Genomic DNA, 15,186 nt, shown 5'->3' with positions numbered 1-15,186 from the left:
CTGGAAACCTGTTATTTGAGCTTAATTCCTGTGTAATAAAGGCCTGATTTCCTATTTAAATGCAAATGTCCCTAAAATGGTATCACACTAAGGTTTTCTCTGTCATTAACACTGGAGTAGCTTAGTTTCATAAGGGGTTGGTTTTAGTAGGAGAGAGAACAGTAGATAATTCTAGGTGTTGGATATGAGAATAAGGAGCTGGGTTCAGGGAGGTGAGATTTGTTAGCAAATCTGAGCCCTGTGTTTGGCTTTCATTTTCCCCCAGTTTTAGATACAGGGGAGACTGGTGTCATTTGAGCCAGTCGTCTGAGACAGATGTAATGCCAACACACTAAACTACTTTTATTCTGGGGGAGCCTGAGAAAGTCTAGAAACACTCATCTGATGACATAAATGACTTGGAGCCCTAGTCCATAGCAAAAGCCCATTTATGCGTTGCTCAGAAAAGAGAGGAATTTGGGCCAGCTAATGGTTTTTTTTTTTTCCCTTTCCAACATGAGCATCTAAAAATTATAATTAGGAAACATTATTTGAGGTTGATTCCCATACTGAGGCAGTCACATGGTAAGGTGTATTGGCCTTTGTCAGAGCCTATGAGCATGAAAGAGGAAGACAACTTGAAGCTTTTTTTTTTTTTTAAGATTTTATTTATTTTATTTATTTACTAGAGAGAGAGAGAGAGATATCACAAGCAGGAGGGAAGGGTATAGGGAGAAGCAGACTCCCCGCTGAGCAGGGAGCCCAGTGCAGGGCTTGATCCCAGAAGCCTAGGGTCATGACCTGAGCTGAAGTCAGACACTTAACTGACTGAGCCACCCAGACACCCAAGGACTTAATGTTTTTGTGCAACACTTACATGGATCTATGTTTAACCCAAGGACTTCCACACCCCACAGTTTTCTGATAGGAGATTTCATCACCCCATCCAATGATAGACATACTGAGGCTCAGGGGAATTAAGTATGTATTTTCTTTTTTTCTGAAGACCCTAAATCCAGTATCCTATTCTAAGAGTCGTACGTGCAATGGAAAAGAAACTATCAGCATCAAAAATGGTTAAAATATGATACATGGACCAAGAAATTTTGAAAGGGAGATATGAGCAGTGTTCATGTTCCTATATTCAAAATCTATGTGCAGACTTTTCTTTCTTACTTGGACTTGGAGGATTAAAGTAGTCCATGGAAGAGATCATTTCATGTGAACATTATAGATTTATAAAAATAGTCTGAAAGCAAGCAAGATTCGTCATGCCTATGAACTAAAGTAATTCTTTTGGCACCCTGGGTTAGATATTTTGATGAGCTTTTCTGGAAATTATTAAAATGATTTTTTTCTAATTATCTTGGGGAACGCATTTATTAGATATAACCTGCCTTTTGTTCAGGATTAAAATGATGAAAGCAGCCAATGTTTAATGAGATAAGATTTAATTAAAATGAATGATAGGGCCTTCCCACATTTCTGGTTTTATTTCAGTTTGTGTCCATGTCCACTCAATAAAGTAAGAAATGCATTCGTTAGATCAGGGACTCAGAATACAATCTTTGACAATAACATGAAGAAATAGGTTTTTTTTTTCCCTACTCCAAATACTGAGGAAATGTTTTTGTCAAATTCTATGGTCTCAGGGATTATATAATCAAGACAAAACTTTAGGAGTTTAGTTTAGGACAATTACTCTTATTTTACGAGTGATATATTCTTATTTCAATGGAAATCAAGGGGCTGAAACATTGCTTTTCCCTTCCATACAGAAGGCTGAACTGATCCCTTCGATGAGCTCTTCTGTGTTTTGCTTATTTGTCCCCACCTCTCTCTTGGACTGGATTTGAGCCTCTCCACAAAAGTACATAAACTATAAAGCAACCTAGAGAGGAGGAAGACAGATGGGAAGAGGGAGGCTGAGAAGAATTATAGGTCCTATGGGAAAATAAAGCCAGGTTAGTTGTACATGTACGGAGGAAGACCCTTAGACTGGTAAAGGTTGGAACTGGAGCGCACACACGTTGGTTGGGCGTGGCCTGTGAATGTAATTGACCACCCATGTCAGGAGTCTGAAGGGCATGAGGAGAAACAGGGGAAACAGGAAAGGGGAAGGAGAGAAGAAAGGAGGACCACACACCCAAGGGTTTCCGCTAGGACACCTGTCATTTAGGCAGACATCACACAGTTGGACTGTCTCCCCATCTCTGAATTTTGGGTGTCAAATGGGGACAAAGGTCTTGAGTCCTTGAGATCCTAAAAGGACAAAAGATGCCACTCAGGACTTACCTAAGAAGAGACCCAGAGCAATTGGAGTGTTTGAAACAGTCGGGGCAGGGAGCTGGGGCTTCTCTCTGAGGGAGCAGGTACTGTACCTTTAACATGGGCCCGGTGCGGGCAGCTCCCGTGTGGTCTCCCCATGTATTTGAGCGCTGTGGTTTACTTTCAGTGTCATTTCTTTCAATAGATCCTAGAATCAGATTTCCTGGGATCAGACTTCAATTCTTCGATTATTAGCCAGCAGACCTTGGTCAACTGACTCAGACTTTCTGTGCCTCAGTTCTCCCAAATACAGCACTGGGATAACAACTACAGTGAGGATAATTGCATCTAACAGCACGTATTGAGTGTTCAATAGAGGTATTCGGTAAAGGTGATAGTGATGATGACAGTGACACAGATCTATTTCTCTAACTAGCTTGTCAATTCCCGGAGCACATGAACTATGCCTTCAATGTCTCTGTACGTGCATTGCCAGCCTCTCCAGAGGGCTGTTGTTCAATGAGTGTTGGGTATACTGTAGGATAATGACTTCTGTATGCAAGCATCAAATATTTGTGGACTGAGGTGGCATTTGAGGAAGAGTGCTCTGAAAATAGTTGGAGGAATAAGCCAGAGAGAGTGCATGTCCACACTGGGCTGAATTGGCAAAACTCACATGTTGAAGTACTCACCCCAGTGGCTGAGAATAGGACTGTATTGGGAGATTAGACCTTTAAAAAGACAGTCAAGTGGGTCTGGGTGGCTCAGTCGGTTAAATGACCAACTCTTGATTTCAGCTCAGGTCATGATCTCAAGGTCACGAGATCAAGCCCCACGTCGGGCTCTGTGGCCAGTGCAGAGTCTGCTTGAGATTATCTCCCTCTCTTTGCCCCTTCCCCCTGCTTATGCCCTCTCTAAATCAATCAATCAATCAATCAATCAACCAATCAATCAAATTTAAAAAAAGAGACAATCAAGGTGAGACAAGGTCATTTGGGTCATATAGGTAGGGTCCTCATTATGGTGATTGGCGCCCTTCCAAGAAGAAGAGATTATGACACAGACATTCACAAAGGAAAAGGTTTGTGGAGACACAGGGCCAAGATAGCCATCTATGAGCCAGGGAGAGAGGCTTCCAAAGAAACCAGCCCTCCTGACACCTGAGCTTTGATTTTCCCGGTTTTCTGAAATGTGAGATAGTAGATTTCTGTTTGAGCTTGCCAATTTATGGTCCTGCATTATGGCAACTCAGCACATGGATGTGGTAAGAGTAAGGAAACCCGTGAGGCAGTTGTTAGCACCCCAGGGAGACATGCAGTCACTTGCAGATGGGGAGGGATAATGGGGATTTATGGCTTCCATGGGACTGAAACCGAGATGCATCAGATCTAAGATTGTGAGAAGACTGGAAGCCAGCCGCCTTCAAATTCTCACTCAGTGCATACATGCGACCATCACCCCCCTTCTCAGGATGGTGTTTGAACCACACCCCTCGTACTTTGTGTTTGAACCACACCCCTTATACTTTGTAACTCAATTCCTTGCATTTTCCAATATCTTAAATTGTAAGAAATGTCTTTGCAATGAGACGAAATCCACTTCTCACTGCTTCTGGCCAGCTGTGTGACCTTGAGCAAGCTACTTAAACTACCGTTTGTGAAACAGAAAAATCATTCTGATCTTGTAAGACTGTTGGGAGGATTAAGTGATCTTCAGCATGGTGCTTGGTTTATGGTGGGCCTTTCTTCAATAAATGGTGGTTGGGTACCCTGCCCTGTCTCCATCGGATTCCCATCTTTAGAAGAAGTTACCACTCATCATCTTTGCTTTACACTTAAAAATGTAACTGAAGGGCGCCTGGTGGCTCAGTTGGTTAAGCATCTGCCTTCAGCTCAGGTCATGATCCCGGGCTCCTGGGATTAAGTGTCCCCGCATTGGGCTTCCTGCTTAGCAGGGAGCCTATTTCTCTTCTCCCCACTCACTCTCTCTCTCTGTCAAATAAATAACTAAAATCTTTTTTAAAAAAGTAACTCAAAGTAGGTTTTCCATCTGAGGTGACTTGAGGAAAATGGTAGGAAAGATCCTTATTCTTCAATGAATTTTTCTCATCAATAATTTATACATCAAAGTGTATATTTTATTAAAGCTTTTTCTTTACCATTTTCTTTTCATGTAGCAAAGGAAAGAACTAAAAGACCAAATGAAATTTTAAAATAAGAAATTAAAATGGCATGTCATTTACTTGTGGAATCAGGCTGTTTTTTTAATAGGGAAATTCAATAAAAGATGAATTTTCAGTGACATTCTTTTTTTTTTTAAGTCAAACTTTACTTTTGCTAATGGATTAGTACTTTTCATCAAATAGATACACAGATACTGGTGAACTGAAGATCCAGGCTGATTATGTGGAAATCTTGGGCCTAATTATGGCAGTGCTCAGCCTGCTGAGAACAGAGAAGTTGCCAGGATATGGTTAGAAACCACTTTTGAATGTCTCCATTCTGCCAATCCATACATCCACTTTGAGACAGAAAGCCTTTTACAAAATTTCCTGAAAGACATTTACTTTCTTCTCCCTTGAGTAATAAAGTAAACTTTGCTGTCCTTTGGAAGGAAAGAGCAGGGCTCATTTATTATTGTTCCTATTTTTCAGAATTTAACATTTAAGCCAAAGAAATGAATTCTAGGAATTTTTGAATGTCAAGTTTTGAATTTCATATTTAGATGATCTCCATGTTTTCTAAGCTTACTTTTTTTTTTTTAAATAAGCGGTTATGTTTGCAATTAATGAATCCAAATAGAAGAGGGATAGTGTGTTTAAGGTTAATGGGAAATAAGATAACATAAGCAATGTGAGCATGTTGTTTAAATTCCATGCGTAGTAAATGAATAGTAAGACCTAGCGGACAGACAAGAATTTTAAAAATGTAAATCATGGTGAGTTTTCCTTTGAGGTAATTTACTATGTCCCCAGCAGGGGGCAACACTTTGTCTCTCTGGTTGGGCTCCAGGGATCTCTGTATGGCCTGGACTTAGGAAAAGGCATGTGTAGAGATTTTCACATCGTAATAGGAATTCTCAGATAGTCTCTTAAATTTTATATCCAAATAATCCTTTCTGTCTTTTGAAATACAAAATATGGGTTTTTTTAGTAAAAGGCTAAATCCTGCCTAAAAGACTGTGCTAGTTCTGACCCATTAGTTATAACTCACCTATGCTGAATCAAATGAAAATGTGTTCAGTGATGACTGCTTTTTATCTAGGTTTCAGTATCTATCAGTGTTATAGGGTTTTTGTTCCCTTAATGTCCACGGTTCTTGGTCACGTCGTTTCAAAGAATGAGGAGTAGATCTGACGGAGAGTGGGGGGCAACAAGCCAATTTTATTGAGCAAGAGTGTAAAGCTCCCGGAGAGCAAGGGGTCCCTGAGAGGGTTGCCGCCAGAGTTTCTAAATTTAGGGGTTTTTATGAGCTTTTTTTGTGGAACTACCTTCAGCAATCAGGGCGTGCTCAAGTCGTGCCAATCAGGGCTTCGGTCAGGTATCTGTCTGCTGATTAGGTTAATGTCCTGTGCTGATGGTCTTTTTTGGCTGACAGCTGCGCGCCTGGGTTTAACTTAGGTCTTAACTGCCCCTTGCCCGTGATATTGACAAATGCTTTGTGGTTAATTGTCTTATTTTAGGACATTTTGCAGAAGTCATTTCTGCAAAGGCCACAAAGCAGAATGTCAGTGTGGTTCTGTCTAATCTGCAAAACAGAATGTCAGTGCTGTTTGATCTTAGCTGTCCTGACTCCTTGTTTTCTCAATGCGGACCCTGGCCCTGACTACCTACCTGTCTAACTAGCTCCTAACATCAGCTGTGTGATTTCAGACCCAAATGACCACCCAGCCAGGTTCCTAGGAGCTGGAATAATAGGTCCTTGGCTGAGGTCCTTGCCAGGATGAGGCTCCTGTGGCCTCCATCTGCACAGATGGGAGTACATTTTGGGGAGATGGGATAGCTTACGCTGGAATCTGAGTGATCCTGCATTCTTACATGAGATAATGGGGACTCATGGCCTTCCTTCCCTAAAATCTGCTTAAGACAATGTAAGCTCTGAGCACAAGGGTCTGCAGAAGGCCCCTACTTGGGGAATCGTCTTTATGAACAGTTGTACTTGGAGCTCTCCCATTAAAAGAGCAGAAAGAGGACAGAGCTTTCTATTACTAGGAAGCCGACTCCACGTCTTGATCCTGTATCTAGAGAACTCGTCTAGAGAAGTCTGAACATTTACCCATAGGCTCTGTAAGCTGGAATTGCTCTCCTTGCGAAGGCCTGGGCTGGGTGTGCCCTGCTTGTGGCCTCTGCATCCTGGGGAAACAGAGCAGCCAAGCTTTCCCTGGCACAGAAATGGCTGAGCTTCAAGAAGACTCTGCTGTTTAGAGGGAACTGTGCTGACTTACATGATTCTTGTTGCCCACCGGAGAAAGCAAATAGTCCTCTGGGTCAAGCAGAACTTTTCCTGACATTTGGAGATGAAAGAAGTTTCTGGACTAGGACTTAACATCGAGGGAGGCTCTGTGACATGCACACAAGGTTCTCTACAACATCCCTGCCATAAAGGCAGTAGCAGACTCCACAGGGAGGAGCTGGACACAGGATGCAGAGTGTGATTCTCATTTTCTGAAGTTTTATCTTTCCTTTCTTGGGACTTAGCCAGACCCTTAAAATAAAAACAATGTACTTCCTTATTGTGGAAAATTTCAAGCCTATCCCAAAGTGAGAATAATTTGGCGAGTCCCCATGTCTGTGTCACCTATCTCCAACAATTACCAGTTCATTGGCTAGAGTTTGGACCTTGCCGATGTTCATACATTGAATTACAATTAACACAGATGTTGTTTGGAAGCGGGCTGGCCCCTGGTGGAAATGGAAATTGGCCCGGGAGGTCCTTTAGCCAGGAGTGGCTCAGATAATCTCCTTTCCCTTCTCAAAGGTTGAGGGGTCCATTACTCACCTTCTGGCTTGGGAATTACCCTCCACATTCTATTCCAGTATCCCCTTGAGTAAGAATGTGTGGACAAAGAATCTGTAAGTGACTGTGGTGCTGTCTCAGCGAAACACGAGATCCTCAGAGATAGACAAGGACGTAGGGGAAGAGGACCCCTTACCTGCACAGGACTCTCCTTGACGATGACCTTCAAGCAGCCGCTGATGAAGTCAGCTTAATTCAGTGAACAGTCGAGCATCTATTATGTATGTGTAACTTAAGTCCCAGATGTCAAGGACCCCCAGCCCTGGGGAAAAATCGTCTAATCAAAGTTTTCAAGTCTGCCCAGGAGTGATTAGGCACTTTACGTACAAGAGATATGTTCATCTTTCAGGAAGGATATTTTTATTCAATTTTGAAACCTTACTTGAACACCTTTGGTATTATTCTTAAGACTAAAAAGAAATTAGAATCAGTGAACCAAAAGGATAGTCAGTGATGCCGACAAGGAAGGCAGGCAGACAGCAAGAGAGGAAGTAGACAAACTACGCAATCTGGAGCAAGAACCAAAATACCACAGTTATTGGAGTTATTTTAGAGGTGGGGTGAAGGGCGCCCCACGTGCATCTCTGGTACACAGACCACTGCGATGGTGATAGGACAGTATTCAGCTATGCATGGGAAAGGCTTGAAATCGATGATACACATTTAAGCCTTGACCTTACACTCACCGGCTGGGACACCTTCCAAAATGTATCTGACCTCCCTGTGGAGTTGGTTCTCAATTCCTAAAATGAATGTGATAACAGCCACCTGACAGAGGTGGTAAAGATTAACGAGATAATTCAACATCAGCAAGCTCTGTAAACAATGAGATTCCATGGCCAGTCAGCTGGGGCTTTTGTGGTCATACCGATGTCACAGGGACACCAACAAGAGGTAAGTGTATTTTCTGGATACTTTGTTTAAGGGAGAGAGTAAAATAGAATAGATGAATTCTGACCCTGAGAGAGAGAAATAAAGCTCCTCAGAAAACTCTTCTCTGTGGGATGATTTGTTTGTGACAAATAGGCTTTACTGAGAAGTGACAGGTGCAGAGAATGAAACGGAAAAAGTGAGATGGGCCAGATCGTCATGGGCCTTGTGTGCCATGCTGGGGAATTTGGACTTTCTTATCACACAGTTGACTCCATATTTCATGAAGTTCTTGGAATATAAAAAATACAAAAACATAAGTCAAGAGAAGATGTAAATTAGAACGTAACCTCCAAGTTAGAAAGAGGACAAAGCCATAGAGGTCACAGAGCTTGAGGTAGCTGTTCAAGTCAAACTTCTGGTTGACTCTGAGCATGCTGCGACCAAATCAAAAAGGAGAAAAAAATGGGCAGTCACATGATCTGCATTGTTCCTGAGGACAAAACTTCAGCTCTTATGATGAGCAAAACTTTTACTGGCACTTAACTGAGTGAATTTCTTGGGGAAGACTTTATAAAGGAGGCCCAAAATGATGTTTGGTGAAGAACGTTCTCGCCATCATCCTCACCGTAAACACAGTAGGAGGCTTAATGGGCTTGTTTTTTATAGGGTTCCTCTCTTCCCCTTCCCAGCTTTATTTTCCCCCATGGCATTTATCAGCTCACTTACTACATTATTTACTTGTTCATTTTATTTATCACCAGTCACCTACACTGGATTATCATTTCTAAGAGACAGTCTTGTTCATTTGTGTGTTTCCGGGTCCTAGAACAGTGCCTGGCCTGGCACATGGCAGTATTTGTCCTATGGGTGAACAAATGAATGCAGGTGTGACTAAAACTTTTTAAACCTCAAAGTGAGCTTCCTACCACTGAGAAATTTCCATTAATGTACAAATGGAATATTTGATGTCAAGCTGTTGGGGAAATTGAGATTCTGCATTGGGTTTTAAGATTAATCTCTGAGGGTCACTTCTCATTTTACTTAAAAAAAACTTTTACATGTAAATATACAGTGATTTTGCAAAGAAATAGCTTTCTGTAATTTAGCTAAGCTACTAATTTTATTTCTAAGTGAGTGGAGAGAAGGGCAGAGCCAACTGTGTGCTGAGCAGATAGCCTAACGTGGGTCTCCATCTCTAGACCCTGAGATCACAACTTAAGCCAAAACCAAGACTCACTCAACCAGCTGAGCCACCCAGGCACCCCGCCCCACTAAGCTACTAATTATAAGTAAGTCCATTTTGTCTTTTATGCTGGTTAAGTCAATTGGACCTAGATTATTGCTGGCATAGTGGGTTAATCTTCTTAAGGTTGGTATAACAGCTTACAACTTTCAGTGATCACAGTTCCCCACAACAAAGATGCTAATAACATAATTTCCTAGTAAATATTCATGGCTTCTTATAAATCAAGTCTTGAAACTTAATATTAAAACAAACCTCTTAATATTTTTAAGAAAGGTCATTGTTCTTAGAAAATAGACTTAGGAAGAAATCTAACTTTATGGACCATATGATACAGAATACATAAAAACTGAAGTAGAATTTTATAGTCATGGGTATGTAAACATTTGTTAATCTTCCTTATCCATCAATCAAAGTTTAAGAATCAATTCCATGTTTTGTTTGGTCAAAAACAATTATTTCAACAGTTTCTTAATGTTACTTTCAACGTTCTGGCTTAACACAAAGCCAAACAAAATGTGTGGCTTCTGTTTCAGCTTTAGAGTTAATAAAAGCTAACTTGAAGATATTTGATTTGAAGTTTTTAATAATTTATTTCCACAAGCAACATATTTTCCATGGGACAAAGCTGATGAATTATATGCAAAATGCATCCCCCAAATAGCCAAAGAAATTGATCTGTAATATGGAACTGCTGGATACAAACCAAGTAAATTTCAGAGGACAGCTGCCAAAAATAATGACACGTAGTAATTTATGAAGATGCTGAGGCACATTTTGGAATTGTATGTGGCCAGCACGCACAGTGTTTACATTTCAAAAGCAGTCAGGAATCTGCAGGTGCACCAAGGGCTCCAGACACGTCCCTGCAAATATCAAAGGTGTACTCTGTTGTACATTTGGGCAAGGACGAGATTTTTCCTTTAAAGATAGTTCTAGAGAAAGAGTTTCCTATTTAAAAGGCTGCCTTTCTAATAGCCTTGATGCAGCTTCTCCCAGCTTTGAACTACAAAGTCCATGCAAATGCACACAAAAGGGGGAAAAAAAAGCAGATAGGGAATCAACTGTCGCTAGCTGGCAGAGGGAATTTCCGTTTGCCACAAAGAGGTGCAAGAGAGGATGGAAATAGAAGGCAGGAAATTTAACTCTAACTGAAGAAGAAAAGCCATTGCTTTTATTCCACCTGTTCTGGTTTCTAAGATATAGTTGAAGAATGTGTTCTTAAACTTAGAAGAATTGATTATGCAGACTACAAGGATTTCTCCTGTTCCTTTAACAAAAAAAATTCAGTTAACAAAAGAAATATACCTACACAATATCTGGCCATTTGGTAGAGCTAAATGTTGTTTGACGGGTATCTTGACTGGTTGCTGAGGTCACAGGTCTGTCCACTCCTGGTTTAGTCACTTTTGGCAAGTGGCATCCTGTTAGAGTATAAACTATGATATCAGTGTGCAAGGGACAGTTTTTCTTAGAAAAGGTGTCTGTTGGGGATGGGGCAAGTTAGATGGAAAGCACTAGAAGTATAGCTACAAATAGATTGTGTCCGTAATACAATTTTGCTTAATGTGTCTGTGAGCCTTCCTTCCAGGAACGCAAGGTTGAGTGAGGTCTAGGGCATCTAAGCAGTCAGATATTGCTAGACAAAGACAGAAAGAAATAGATATGGTTTTTTAAGAAGCTAAAATGGCATTTGATAAAATTCATTCCTCATTCTAGCTTTCTGCTTAGTGACAAATTCTACAGATCTCCATTTGAAATCAAGCTTATTCTAGAAGAACCAGCAATGCAACCATGAGGGCTGGAAAAGGCGGGGGGGGGGGCGGCGGGGGGGGGGCGGAGAATGTTCCCATTATTTGCAATTGACACGCAATTTGGGAGGGTTTTGTTTTATCTAGAAAACCCGAGAGCATCAAGTAAAAACAATGACCAATTGAGGCTCAGTGTGATGACCAGTAATAGAACCCAAGCATTTTATATACCAGTCATGATTGCTAGCAAGTTTGATGGGTATTACAGGAAAAGGATGGGGAAAATATTTTGTATATAAATATATATATATATTATATATATAATACATATATATTTTTTGGTATCTCAATCAAGTTTAATATATAACATATTATATATATATATGCATGCCTGGGGGTCAGGGCCCTGGTTGGGGATTTTGAGTTAACAACACCTGGAGAAGAAGGGGAGAGTCTCTCTCTGAGATTAGAGACAGGGGACTGGGGCTGGGGAGAGGGAGATGGGAGGAAGGATGGGTTGGGGAGAAGTTATGGGTGGGGCTTTTGACCAGTAGGGATTGGAACACCTGCCTGATGTGGAGGCTTGGGGAGTGCTGGGAGGATGCATTTTTCTGTTTTGTTTGATTTTTTAAAGTATTATGTTTTGTTTATGCCGTTCTCCTTTGCTTCTTCCACGCCCCTCTGCAGTAACAACCTACACTGCTTCACACAGGGTTTGGGACCCCATTAGTGTTTTTTTGTTTTTTTTTTTTTTTTTTTCAGATGGTCACCACCCCCAGGCATTAAGTGTGAAGAAGAGATCAGGAAGGCTCTGTTTTATTTGGATTTTACAACTATCTTAGGAATGAAGCTTCCAACCAAATGCAGTGCTCTGGGTCTGAGTTATGGTCTTTCACTAAGATAGCAGGAACGTCATAAACCAAACAAGACATTTACTAGAATTATACTCTTTTTAATCTTCCCTCGCACTCAGTTTGTCTGTATAGCTGTATGTTGATGCTGAAGGTAACTTAGAAGGTGATTCAGTAAATTCCCTGCATGCTCTGGAAGGTGGTCAAGGCGGGAGATCTGAGGAGGTTTTTGTTACAAGAGCTATGGATGCTACAGGATCTGAGCTGGTTGGCTGACATCTCATTTCATGGCTGGAGCACAATCCATCCGCTCTAGCAAGATGGAAAATGGTCAGGGTAAATGTCAATAAAGAAAGAACGAGAAAAATAAATGTATGAAATTAAAATGTAAGGAAATAGGGACGCCTGGGTGGCTCAGTGGGTTAAGCTGCTGCCTTTGGCTCAGGTCATGATCTCAGGGTCCTGGGATCGAGTCCTGCATCAGGCTTTCTGCTCAGCAGGGAGCCTGCTTCCCTCTCTCTCTCTCTCTGCCTGTCTCTCTGCCTACTTGTGATCTCTATCTGTCAAATAAATAAATAAAATCTTCTAAAAAATGTAAGGAAATACACACCATTTCTCTCAAAGCTATGATTTTGATCAGATCAAAATATAAATGACATGATTCTAGCATTCAGTATTGGTATAATTACAAAAAGGAGTGAGGCTTTTGAACTTTGGGATTCCCAGCCAGAGCGTACATTTTAGAGGTCTCATGTAACGTGTATGGTATGCTTGTGTTTTAGGCAACTTTTTCCTGTACCTGTGAGGATCAGTACGTGGGTACTTTCTGTGAAGAATTTGATGCTTGCCAGCGGAAGCCGTGTCAGAATAACGCCAGCTGTGTGGATGCAAATGAGAAGCAAGATGGGAGCAATTTTACCTGTGTCTGCCTTGCTGGTATGATTTCTATAAATGAGTTATTATTGATCTCTCTGTAGAAGGTACCCTTATTAAGGGTGGCTAAGTGACACAGTGTCCAGCGGCTAGATGAGGCAATTTTAAATTCTTACCGATTGTCTCAGGCTGTGCTTCACAGGCTTGGGAATGGAAGAGCGAAATTCACATGGGGATAGACATCCTGTTCCTTGGCTGGTTTTCTGACACCGGGATGCTTCTGTCTTCGCGGTCCACCATTTTTATCTTGGGAAATGAAATTCTTGGTTAAAGAGAGGTCTGGACATTTCAGAAACAGTTCTGCAAATATGTACTGGGTGTGGACTGGGACCGTGTGGGTGATGACGCTCAGTAACAAGAAAATTCCAGGACAATCTATACAGGTTGCTTTGTCAAGCCACCTCATCTTCCCATTGATGTTAATTTCCTTTTGTTCGTGTATGTTCATTAGGCCAAGTACACTGTTCTCCTCAGTGGGGGAGGTCTTCAGTGTTCCTCGATCAGTATGGAGGATTGGAGGGTATTACTTGGAGACCAATGGGCAACCAGTAGGAGAGCACAAGCCAGTGCCCCCAGATTTCTGTGCTCTGCAGTCATCTTAATTGACTTATTGCTTAGCCAACTCGATTGCTAACACTCAAGGAGCAGCAATGGCATTTCCCAATGAACATTCTGATATGGCCATTTTGATGCAGCTTAAAAGCAAATACCAAATTCCTCCTTTTTTTTTTTTTAACCATTAAATAGCATACAAAACTGGAATCACCTTCCCTTTTTCTGTTTCATCCCTGGTTGCCAACATCTGCCTCTGGGTGGGGATTTAGGATGCTGTAGGAGTTGGGGAGAGACAGAGGGATGGAGTAAAGGGACAGTTGGAGTGATGAAGTCTTTATTTTAAGAAACAGGATGCAGTGGTGCAAAAGTTTATAGACAAAAATTGAAAGTTCTTCACTCATCTCTCCCAACCCAAAGCATCAGTCAGTCATTGGGGTAGGTTAATAATCTGGTATATTCTTTCCAAACCTGTGTGTGTGTGTATCTCTGTGCAAGTGTGTGTATTTCTCTTGCACACCAGATAATTAAGTATTTTTCTATATGCTTTTTAAAAAACATGGTTATAGTATACATAATTGTTCTATAACTTGCTTTATTCCATGTATATTACATTTACAGTAGATTAGATAACCTTTCATGTCAGTATGTACAGATTTGCCTTATTCATTTTTAACTGTTTCAGTATGTCTCCTAAACTTGTATCTCCAGATCAGCCTCCCTCCAAGCTCACCTACTGGTTACTTGACATCTGCCTTTGGATGTCCCAGGCCACCTTAAGCTATGCCATTCACAAAACCAAGCTCATCATGCCCCCATCCCACCTGCTCAGCTTCTAGTGTTCTATTTCTATAAGACAGACATCTGCAAGTCATCTGAGGTGCCTCCCTCTCCCTTTGTCCATACCCCTTCTACCTCCAAGTGTTCTCCATTGACCATCTGGAGACCTTGCGAATCCAGAACCCTCTCCACAGCCCCATGACCGCCACCCCCAGGCCAGCTGCCTCTGCCCCTTGTCTGTGCTGCTGAGGTCATCTCCCACTGCTTGTCCATACACTCCTGACTGTGCTACATGCTGAACCAGAGTGATTGTGCCAAAGGGAGCCCCCCTTTTGTCCCCACACCCTCCCTTCTCCACCTGGTAGCAGGTGATCATTTTCCTATGCAGATCTGGTGTGATTGCCTTCCTACTTCAATCCCTTTTTCCCATTGCTATTTGGTCCATGATCTGTCCTTCGCCCCCCCTTTCCAGCCCCATCTCACCCCATTGCCCACCTTGCTCTGGGCCTGACCACCTTGGCCTTTCTTGTCCCCGACAGCCCGAGCTTGCTCCTTCTGCTGTGGGCCCACCTCTCCTCTTTGTGCCTGGATGGCTCTTCCTCCTGCCTCCCTTTGACCTGGGTAACTAATCCCAGGTTTTTGTTTCGGACTCTGTGAAATGCCCGCTGTCCTTGGGAAACCTCACTAAGCGTTTCAAGCTAGGTTCCCTCCCTTTTCTCCTTTCATAACTGTGTGGTCCTTTCCTTGAAGCCTTCATCTGTTTTCAGTGTTCATTTACACGTGTGATCTTTTGATGACTGCCTGTCTTCCCCACCAGTGTTAACCTCATGGGAGTGGGGCCTGAATCAATCTAGCTCATCACTGTATCCCACAGGGTCTGACAAATCATGGGTGCTCAATCAAGGTGTTGATAAGGTGAATTAATGAAAGCATAGGGGCAT

General features: G+C 41.9%; 1 protein-coding gene across 1 annotated transcript in view; it reads left to right on the top strand.

Moving 5' to 3' along the window:
- Window positions 1-15,186, top strand: part of DNER (delta/notch like EGF repeat containing) — a 308,774-nt gene that overhangs the window by 184,553 nt on the left and 109,035 nt on the right. Inside the window, exon 6 of the mRNA XM_032857415.1 lies at window positions 12,763-12,916. Within this exon, the coding sequence (XP_032713306.1) occupies window positions 12,763-12,916 (154 nt within the window). The remainder of the gene's footprint in view (window positions 1-12,762; window positions 12,917-15,186) is intronic.

Source organism: Lontra canadensis, unplaced genomic scaffold (genome assembly GCF_010015895.1).
Source record: "Lontra canadensis isolate GAN:19392208 unplaced genomic scaffold, GSC_riverotter_1.0 scaffold13, whole genome shotgun sequence".
Taxonomy (NCBI): Eukaryota; Metazoa; Chordata; class Mammalia; order Carnivora; family Mustelidae; genus Lontra; species Lontra canadensis.
This window is presented reverse-complemented; position numbering and strand designations above follow the sequence as displayed.